Source organism: Psammomys obesus, unplaced genomic scaffold (genome assembly GCF_907164565.1).
Source record: "Psammomys obesus unplaced genomic scaffold, mPsaObe1.curated_primary_1811, whole genome shotgun sequence".
Lineage (NCBI taxonomy): Eukaryota > Metazoa > Chordata > Mammalia > Rodentia > Muridae > Psammomys > Psammomys obesus.
In genome coordinates, this window is record NW_026596158.1 from 7,132,245 (window position 1) to 7,142,873 (window position 10,629).

General features: G+C 52.3%; 1 protein-coding gene across 1 annotated transcript; it reads right to left on the reverse strand.

Moving 5' to 3' along the window:
- Positions 1-2,429: 2,429 nt before the first annotated feature.
- On the reverse strand, positions 2,430-10,302 carry Plekhf1 (pleckstrin homology and FYVE domain containing 1). Its single transcript, XM_055594901.1, has 2 exons — positions 10,233-10,302; positions 2,430-4,530 (listed from the first exon to the last, which is right to left on the reverse strand). Exon 2 carries the CDS (start codon positions 4,512-4,514, stop codon positions 3,675-3,677), a length of 840 nt encoding a protein of 279 aa, XP_055450876.1. The 5' UTR covers positions 4,515-4,530; positions 10,233-10,302; the 3' UTR covers positions 2,430-3,674.
- Positions 10,303-10,629: the final 327 nt, after the last annotated feature.

Consider the following 10,629-nt stretch of genomic DNA (forward strand, 5'->3'; position numbering starts at 1 on the left):
GTGCTCTTGGATCGCATTGTCCTTCAGCTCAGTACCGGGTAAATAAGAGATCTGCGATTCACCGAGGTGCTGAAGTCCATCCCGAGAACTCCTGAGCCGCCAGGTGGGGTGGCAGCCAGGGGCAAAGGTCAGTAGGAAAGCCTTGGCACTTTGGCTGGGGTCCCAAACTGAGAATGGCTCACGTTGCAGTTGCTCCCCAGGCAGGCTCTTCTCTGAGAACAGCCTGAGTAGCATGTCTGCAACCCTTGCTCCAGACATGCTACTCAGGCTGTTCCTTCCTTCCATCCTCAAGATGGGGATTTTATGTAGCCAGGTCTCTGATTATCCCCTTCCTTTTCCTAAATAGTGCCCCTCTACTTGCACATCTTAAAAAAAAAAAAAAGGAAATTAGAATCTGCCTATGAGAGAAAATATGTGATCTTTGAGTCTGGCTTTAACATGGTACTCTCTAGTCCCATCCATTTCTCTACTAGTGACAAAATTTCCTTCTTGGTGTCTGACTAAATCTCCATCCAGTGTATATATACATTTTCTTTATCCATTCACATGCTGATGGGCACCTAGGCTGGTTCCATATCGGCCACTGTAGACATTGCCAGGATAACCATGGTGCCCAAGTGTATGCTCACTACCTAGACTGAACAGCACCCTCTGTTTTGTTTGCTGGGAAGTCTGCACAGTGACTTCTGTGGTGAACTCACTATTACACCAGGATATAGGTTGCCTCCTCCGCACATCCTCACCACTTTGTTTTCTTACGTGTATTATCTCAAGGCCTTCATCCATACAGTCTGTTCCCCTCTACATTCCAGCAGTCAGGGGGGGATACTGGACCCCACTTGGTCTCACACAAAGATGGTCGTCTAGCTCTTGAGAGTTCCCTCAGTATCTCAGAAAAAAAAAAAGTCAAGAGCAGAAAGGAGGCCACGGAAGCTTCCCCGCCCACCACCATAGGTAGAAAGAGAGAAGGATGGGCTTTTGATAGATTCCCCCCTTGGGACTCCCAGGCTAGCTCTGGTCATACAGTCCCCATGCCCACCTACCTCTCCACTCCCCAGCCCTCTGCCCACAAGTCAGAACAAAGTCTTGAGAGCAGAGAGGAGACCGGAGCCTGTAGAAGCCTCTGTGGTCCTGGCGGTCTACTGTCTTTTAGTCTTGACCCCAGAATGCTTCTCCAGGACACACGGACCCTTTCCTCTTCCGGGCCTTCACACTAGACCCTCCCAGGGCCTAGAGTGCTGTTTCTCTACTGGCATGGCTCCCTCTCTCCCCAGAGTGTGCGTCTCTGCATCTGGTACCAACCTCAGCCCACCTGCTGTAGTATACTAGTCTCTGCTCTCAACCTCAAGTCAGGACCCTGCCCATCTTAATCACAGTGGTGTCCCCATCACCTGACAGGGAACACAAGTCTCAGGAGCTTTAAATGGACTCCTTCCCAAGGTAGTTGACCACCCAGAGCCCTTCGATCCTTGTGGTCTCCAACATCTTGGAGCGTAGGGAAGTAACATCCTTGTCCTAGATCTGTGGGAGAGGGAGCCTGTCTGAGTCCTGGGCTGAGGGATGAGTCAGTTCCTGTTTCTACTTCCCACAATGCCACACGGCCCTCCACAAGTCTGCTCCAACCACTCAGATGCCTGCCACCCTGCTCATTTTGTCAGGTGGCTAAGAATGGTGTCTATGCCCAGGCTCAGCCTCAGGCAACTCTCCCTTCTGTTCACAGAAAACTGCCTTTTGTACCCTGAGGGTTTCCAGGAAAGAGTTCCAGGGGAGTGAAGTTTGTGGGTCACCAGCCCTGGGAGGATGGGAAGGGGCTGCCTGGCTGAAGCTTCTGAGAAGGCACCAGCTCTAGCTTCAGGAAGTTGCTCCTCACCTGGGAGCCTGCCTGGCCCTGTGCCCAAACAGGAGAAGCAGTCTGAACCAGTCTGTGCAGCTGAAAGGCCACAGAGGGAAAGGGCTGCAAACAAACACATCCCCAACCTGTCACTGCCACTGCAGGAAGGCAGCAAGGCCACCTCTGGGCACTTCATGCTGAGATGCGACAGCATTCTTTAAAGGGTGACCACATGTCTGTCAGCTGCAGACTTTGGGATCTGGAGAACCCTAATAATAGGGTTCACTATACCAGGAGTCAGAGGGGAGCTTTCCTAGCACTGAAGTCTCACATATAGCTGACAGTGAGCCCACTCTATGCACAGGGACTTCAGCCAAAGACAGCCAGGTACTGGGCAAAGACTGATTCATAATACTTGCAGAAAGCTTGGTTTCTCAAGATGGGGATTTTATGTAGCCAGGTCTCTGATTATCCCAGGTCTCTGGGATTATAGGCAGGAACCATCATGCACAGTTTACAGGCTTCTGAAGGTCGGAACTCTAGTCAATATATAAGGCTAGCAGCTTTCTCCCCCACTCACAGGTACCATATGCAGGGGCTTTGATGCCAAAGTACTCTTAGCAACCAAAACAGTTGGTATTTTATTTTTGTTTATTGGTCAGTCAGTCCAGATAGGGTTTTTGTCCCTGAACCTAGAGTGCTAAGAGAAAACACCACTTCTATTGACTGCAGATAGAGATGGGGATAGGAGAACTAGGCAACAGATAGTTGGAGGGTGGTGATAGAGTAGAGGCCTTGATGGGTTGTGATGCGCTGGAGGAGCTCAGGCCGCAGCAGCTCACATGGGCCTGGAGGGCACATGCAGTACATCTGGGACCTGCTTGGTAGGTCTCAGTGTCCAAGTGGTGGTATCTGGATAGTGGTGCTCTGCCATAGCCGGTTAAGGGGCAGAGATGTGTTGGTATAATGTTTATGTGGAATGTATACAATTTACTGTTGTTCATTCACATGCTGATTTCTCACCCCACTATCTGCTTTCAATCCGGACATTGCATTAAAAAGCATCACCTGCGTAAAGTTTGTGTAAACACGCCACCATTTGTTCTCTGTATTGCCAATAAAAACAACCAGCCAATGCTGAGCAATGGAGAGAATAGGGTGGGACATCCTGGTCTGGAGGGCAGGAGAGAGAAGGGAGTAGGAGGAGAGATCCAAGAAGAGAGGACCTGGAAATACCAGGAGAGATGAACTGGGCCTAAGATATGACTCAAAAGCAAGTATAACGTGGGAAATCTGAATGGGAGGAAGCTATGCAGGCTTGGAGGTTTAGGATGGAGTAATTATTGCCCAGCATTGTGCTCTAGGTTAATTAAATAAAGCCCAGTCTCTGTGTGGTGATTTGGGTATGTAGCTGGTTTAGGAATAACCACTGTTTAACTAAAAAATAAATCAATATTAAATATTAATAATCATCAACAGAGATAGAAATGGGGTCTGAAGCCCAAGCTTTAAAGTGGAGTGGAGCCCTGTTCTGGTCTGGTCTTCCCTTTGCTCTATTCATCCCTAGTCTCTTAATGTTTGGGAGACCTGGCCTGGTCTAATCTCAAGGGCTGCAGCTGTCGCCTGGTCACCAAGAACAGCAAGTTCTGGGCCATGTGAGATGGAGAGGCAATTATCTGAACAGAATCACAGGAGGGTCTAGGAGGCTTCTGTTTAGCAGAAAGGCACGAGTAATGGCTCTGGAACAGCCACCTGTCACACGCCTACTACCATGGGCAGGGGTCCCACCAAAACCAGGCAGCTGGGGACCCTGGGCTTGATGCAGACACTCTGCAGGTGAAGGTCAACTGTGGAAGGCTGACCAGGAGACGCCAGAAGCATAGAACTCCACTGGGTTGGGCCAGTCGCCATCTCCATTGCCCTCTCTGTCCTCATCCGAGTCCTCATCGTCGCCACTGGAGGCACCGCAGACAGCGCCGCCTAGGTGGGTCAGCTGCCCTGGAGAGCCCTGGCAACTCTCCTGGGCCTCCTCGCTCCGCTTCTGGGCGGCCAGCTCTCGGTAGCAGAGGCTGCAGACACGGAGGGGCTTGGGAGAGATGCGTGGCAGCAGGAAGCGCTCCCTGGAGCACTCAGCACAGACCACAAACCCGCATTTGCGGCAGTGGTGACGCCGGGTGAGTGCCGAGAAGCGTGTCTGCGTGCAGCGCATGCAGATGTCCGTGGCCTTGTCCGGGATCCAGGGTGCCGCGTGCTCCGTGGTGGGCTGGCGGCCCGTGGCCAGCAGCTGCCTCCGCACACACTCTTCGATATGGCTGATCCACTCCTGGCGCTCGGTGGTGGAGGCTGCAGACACCACAAAGGACTTCTTGGCGGTCTTGATCATCCAGCGGTTCTTGGCCTGCAGGGTCTCCGGCAGTGGCTCCAGCGTTACCTCCTCCAGGGGAATAATATGCTGGCTGCGGTACTTGCGCTTGCTAAGCACTATGCTGCCATACACCAGGATGTCGTTGAAGAGGAAGAAGATACGTGGCTTGGCCTTCTTGCGGCACTCCTTGGTCAGCACCCCTTCGCCCAGGAGCACACGGCCGGGTAGGGCCAGCGGCTGCCCTGATGCCCCAAAACAGCTCTCCACCGCTGCGATCCGCTGGCTGTTGATCTCCGTGTTTGCCAAGTGGTCCACCATCTTCTCAGTAGCTAGGCTGTAGGAGGCGGACAGGGAGGTCATCAGCTTGCCCAGGAAGTCAGAGCTATACTGCTCACCACACCGGGACACCCCACTTCCAAACCCCCACCCCAGCTCCCTCACCCACCAAACCAGACAAACCTATTATCCCACTGTGCTTTAGCAAGCCCACCCAGCCTCCCAGGCACAGAAACTGAGTGATTCAGAGGCTGGCCTGACACAGGAGTGGAAGGAATTATTGGGGGTGGGTGAAGGGACTCTCTGGCAGGGGTCTTGCGGAAGGCAGATGGCAGTGGGAAGACAGCCATGAGGCATTAACTGCAAGAAGAAGTGCAGTAGCCCTAAGAGCCATGGATGTACAACACACCTCAGGCATGCACCAGAGCAAGGAAGCTGGGAGAGTGGGCCTCCAGCTCCCATCAGCTGTACTGGAACAGGTCTGTGACAGGAAGAACGGGGGTACACACATACTGAACAGTGTGTGTTGGGCAATACGGGCGTCTGGACCCCAGACTGATCACAGACTCTGCAGCCCCTCATTTGCCTAAAGTACCCATCTCTTCTTGGTGGCGGAAGTTCACCATTGCCATCTGACTGCTACCTGCAAGCCAGTGGTGGCTCCGTCTCATTACTTTTCACACAAGTTAGAGAACCCTCTGTCCCATCCTACAGGAACAAAACAGATTCTAGTCTAGTTGGAGGGAGCACCGCTCACACCACTTACCTCTTTGGAATGAAAAGCCCACTTGGGTTCTCTGCTGATGTACAACATAGTAAACACCAGCACAGCACACCCTAGCTACCTCATGCTGTCCATACTCAAAACTAAATAGTTCACAGACGTGGCCCCCTCCTGGTTCAAGCCCCAGGGCCTGGCATCTCCACTAAACTCTAGGTATAGACAGCCACTGGCCCACCTAGTCATCAAATGAACATCTTATACTCAACACCAAACCCAATGTTTCCCCTTCCCTCTCCTTTTAGCTCCCCGCCCCCCTCATCAGAAACACTATCCACCCAGTGGCTCAAACTCCAAATCTAGTCTTCATCCTTAAACCTCCTCTTTCTTTTCTTTTTTTCTTTTCTTTCTTTCCTTCTTTGTTTTTTTTTTTTTTTTTTCAAGACATGATTTCTCTGTGTAGCCTTGGCTGTCCTGGACTCAATTTGTAGACCAGGCTGGCCTTGAACTCACAGAGTGCCACCTGCCTCTGCCTTCTTAAGTGCTAGAATTACAGGTGTGTGCCATCACACCCTGATGTACTCCTCTTTCTTACGCAACAAATTTCTTAGCATGCCATCTTGCCTCACCTGGAACAGGACATCCTGTGTTGGCCCTGGTCTGTCACCAGCTTAGCTCTCAGTTGTCTTTCAGAAAGACTGTCTATTAACCTCATCTCAGGCAGCTTCTTCCAGGGATGGCAAACCGGCCAGAGGTCAAGTGTGGCTCAGAGCCCATTTTTATAAATGAAATTTTATCGTAACATGGCCGTGCATATTCATACATATGGTATGACCAAACTAAGTGGTGACAGAAATTCATACGGCCATAAAACCTGACAATCTGGACTGTTGTAGAAAAATTCACTATGCCCTTCTGTAAGAGGACACTCTGTTTTTGTCTCCCCTTCATGACACTTATCAAGACCTAGTCATGGGGCTGGGGCTGGGGAGATTGCTCATCTTGTAAAGAGGTTGCCAACCGGCGTAAGCACCAGAGCAGATATTGAGACTCCATGTAAAGAGACAGGTGTGGTAGTCTGTATCTGTATTTTACTACCGGGGAGGTAGAGATTAGAGGAGCCTGGAGGCTTGCTGGCCAGTTAATCTAGCTGAACCTGTGAGTGCCAGGTTCAATGAGGGACCATTTCTCAAAAAAAAAAAAAAAAAAAGTAGAGGGGCCTATACTGCTTTTCCAGAGGACCTAGGTTCAGTTTCCAGATCCCAACCTTCTTAACTCCAGCTTAAATCTACGTGTGCTGGCTAGGCTTATGTCAACTTGAGATAAGAGGGAACCTCAATTTCCAAAATTCCTCTGTAAGATATAAATGCCAGCTGTAAGGCATTTTCTTGACTAGTGATTGATGGGGAGGGCCCAGCCCATTTGTGAGTTGTGCCATCCCTGGGCTGGTAGTCTGGGGGTCTATAAGAAAGCAGGGTGAGCAAGCCAGGGGAAGCAAGCCGGTAAGCAGCACCCTTCCGTGGCCTCTGCATCAGCTCCTGCCTCCAGGATCCTGCCCTGTTTGAGTTCTTGTCCTGACTTCCTTCAGTGATGAACAACAAAGTGGAAGTGGGAGCCGAATAAACCCTTTCCTTGCCGACTTGCTGTTTCATTGCAGCAACAAAAACCCTAACTAAGACACCACCCATACGTGTGTACCAATAATTAAAAAGTAAAGTAAATCTTTAAAAAAAGACAAAGTGGGCAGCAAATGAGGAAGACACCAGGTATCAGTCTTTGGCCTTAATATATGCACATGCACACACACACACACACACACACACACACGCACGCACACACGCACACACGCACCCCAAAACAACAGCAAAAAAGCTGGTATTTTCCTGTCCAGTCACTGCATGGGTGCCTTGTGTTGCTCCACTCAGTCCTTCGCTCCAGCAGAACAGAAGTCTTCATCAACAACTCTTAAAACTGCGCCATGCACACAGCAGGTGCCATGGGCATGAACTTCTCTTTGAGACTCAGCTCTTAATTGTTGGGAGGAAGCAGGAGTGACCTGCCCTCTTACCACGGGCAAGCACCTGCTGAGACACACACAGCTGGTTCCTGGTCTGTACGTGTGTCACTCACTCACACGCACACACTCACACACACATTCATGCACGCACAGGTTTCAGGTCACCATATTGTGGTTCTATGAGGCCGCCTGTGGGAATCTGGGGGTGGGGGATGGGAAGGGTGGGGACAAGAGGTCAGCCAGGAGGAGACACCGAACCTCTTCAGTCCTGTTTCACTTGCCCCTTGAAGGCCTAAGAGGTGCTGCCCACACCACCTGATGTAATAACTGTTTTTAGTCTGCTGATGTTGGCTTCAAACTTTGCAACCCCAAGCCATGCTGCCATCTGATCACCAGTTCTTGGCCGAGGGACAATCTGACAAACTTAATTGTGTCCCTTAATGTGCTAGCATGTTACCTCCATGGCCATCGGGCATTGTGCTGGAGGCTGGTATGGATAACATCTCACTGTGAGGAGGCCAGAATGCCCCAGGGGCAGGAGACCCAATGGTGGACCAGAATTTAGATTTCAGTATCCACACTGGGTGGCTCACAACTGCCTGTAACTCCAGCTCCAGGGGATCTGACACACTCTTCTGGCCTCCAAGGTCTTCACACACACGCGGATGGATAAATGGACCAACGGGAGTAATGAACACTTGATGGACTGATGTGGGCGGCCCTAGGATGGTGCAAACCTGGAATGTCACTTCTGCAGAAACCACACAACATTTCAGAGCACTAAAGGAGCCCACCTACAAGGAAAAACAGGAGACCTCATACGCACGCACCGGAAAGCTTCTGTCAAAGAAATCACAGCGAGTGCCAGAGTGGGAAAAGTGGCAAAGGTGGGCACGGCTGCTGGGAATGTAAAAATGCTATAGCTACGGGCTGGAGAGGTGGCTCTGTGGTTCTTGATGTTCTTGCAGGAACCTGGGCTCGATTTTCAGCGCCCACATCAGGTGGCTCACAGCCATCAGTACCACCAATTCCAAGGGATCTGTATGCATGTGGTGTACTACGTAGAAACGCTCATAAAATTAGCAAATATACCCCGACAAAAATAATGACATAGCTGCTATGGGAAACAACCTGAAGACTCCTCAAAAAAAAAAAAAAAAATTAAAGCTATATTTAACACATTTACCTTTCCCACTCTGGGTCTACCTCCACAGGGATTAGAAGGAATATCTACAGGACTGTGTGTTCTTACTAAAGCCAAGAGGCAGAAGCAACCCAAACACCCAGCACTGAGGAACACATGATAGCCAAGAAGGAGGGATCTTCAAGCGGGAACTAAAAATCCAGACCCAATCTAATCCACGGCCAGTCTTCTTAAATGCAGCCTTAGTGAAATACAATCGCATTCAGGCTGACACACCTAAACTATTTTTACCCTCTAGCCCCTTCCACGTGTAAAATGCACAAGGCACCTTGCACACGCATATATATGGCTGGCAACCACACAGGCTCTGTCCTGATGCTATCTCCTGTTGCCCACTGCGGTACAGCCCTTCAGAGGTCTGGGGCCCTGAACTCAGGAAGAAGGAGAGAGGCACTCGGAGAAGGGGTCAGATTATAGGGGCACGCAGGATCGCCTTTCAGGTCCACAGGCCAGTGTGAGCATTCCAGAGTTAGTACAAGGGTAGTAAGAGAGTGGCGCCACCCAATGCAGTCACTGCGACGACGTTCCTCCAGGAGAACAGAATAAGGGAAATGAGCCCTTAGCCACCACTTTCTCAGCACCTACTTTGCTAGGCACAATGTTAAGCATGTAGCGTGGCTGACCTAACTCAGTCCCCACAAACGCTCAAAAGCCCCTTCACAGCCAAGGCCTGGAACCTCAGCTAGTGGCTCAGCTTTCAAACAAACTCTAAACAGGGCGCATGCCTGTAATCCAACACCTGGGAAGATGAGGCGGGAGGGGCTGAGTTCTCGTTCAATCTGGGCTATACAGTGAGGCTTTACCTCAAAAAAAAAAAAAAAAAGCCTAGTAGGGCAACATGGCTCAGGCGGTTAAGGGTGTTTGTGGCCGAGACTGTGAGTTCCATCCCGGGAACTCACATGATGAAAAGGAATGACTCCTGATAGGCATGCCCTCTTCCATATAAAACACCCCCCACCCACCCCCACCCCCAACAAACACATACACACCCAGAACCAGAAAAGTCCGGTCTGTAGTCTTTTCTACTCCTTCCTGACTTTCTTCTCCCACCGCATAACACACAGGGAGGCTGGTCCCACCCCGCAGGCCACCATGCCAAAACCCTCCTTCCTTGGCCAGAGTCTGCTGGCCAGGTCCCAGTGCTCAGGCAACTGGCCGAGCCACTCAAGGCAGCTCTGAGGGCTGACGTGGGCAGGACGCGCAGCAAATGAGACACTTCAGCTTACACAAACCACAGGGGGTCTTGACCCCAGCACCGATCGCCCCTCCTCCGCGGCCTCTAGCCCTGTGGAATCTGATATTAGCCGTGGACAAATACCAACGCCGGCACCCTCTGGGCGAGTGCACAGGCTGCGGAGTGACTCAGGGCTGTCGTTTCTCCCTCCTGCTGAGGGCTGGCGACACCTCTCTTCAGGTGTCTCTAGGAGTCCCGGCCCTGTCCCAACCCCAGTGCAAACTCAAACTCTTCAGGATCCCACATCAGAGGCCAGCAGAGCCGTCCCTCCCAACTCAAGGCCAAGTAATGACTCCCTGAACGTCGTGGGGACAAGGTGCGGGCACACACCCTGCGGAGGGCCCTTCCCCCCTACTCTCCTTCCTCCCCCCCCCCCCCCCCCCCCCCCCCCGGGCTCACAGCTCTCGCCCAGCCCTTGCACTCGGTGCCCCAGAGTCTCTGCTGTCAACAGCTTGCAAAGGAGCCCGCGCCAGCCAGCCAGCAGCCAGCACCCTCTGCTCCAGTGGAGCCCCAGATGCAGATTCCTCCGGCCACCTCGTCCTGGCCGGGTAGAGGGCGGGAGGGGAGCGCCATAGCCCGCTTACCTCCCGGGGGGACCCGCGCGACCGAACAGTGGGTCCGCTCAGTGTCACAGCTCGCACCCGCCAATCCCCGGGCCGCCCACGCCTCCGGGTTCCAACTCCCTGGCCACGCCCCTTCGAGGGCCGCTGGGCCAGTCGGAGCCCTGTCACGCCGGCGGAGGCGGAGCCGGCCCAAGTTCTTCAGAAATGTGCGCGGGCGTAGTTGAACCGCTGGATGGTAAACGGGTCCGCGCGGGTTCTGCGTGGGGTCATGGGGCCAATCCCCGGTTGGAGTCCTGTTCCCAGCTTTCCTGGCCACTGCGCGGAAGGCTGCGTCAGCGTGGGTCCGGAGAACAGCCCATGACGGAGGCAAGGTCCTTCAAGATGCCCCTGCTATCATGATGGCTATCTCTTCTCAGCA

What these genes read in the sequence shown, in the direction of transcription:
- Plekhf1 (XM_055594901.1), bottom strand. Translation starts at nt 4,514, where the DNA reads ATGGTGGACCACTTGGCAAACACGGAGATCAACAGCCAGCGGATCGCA.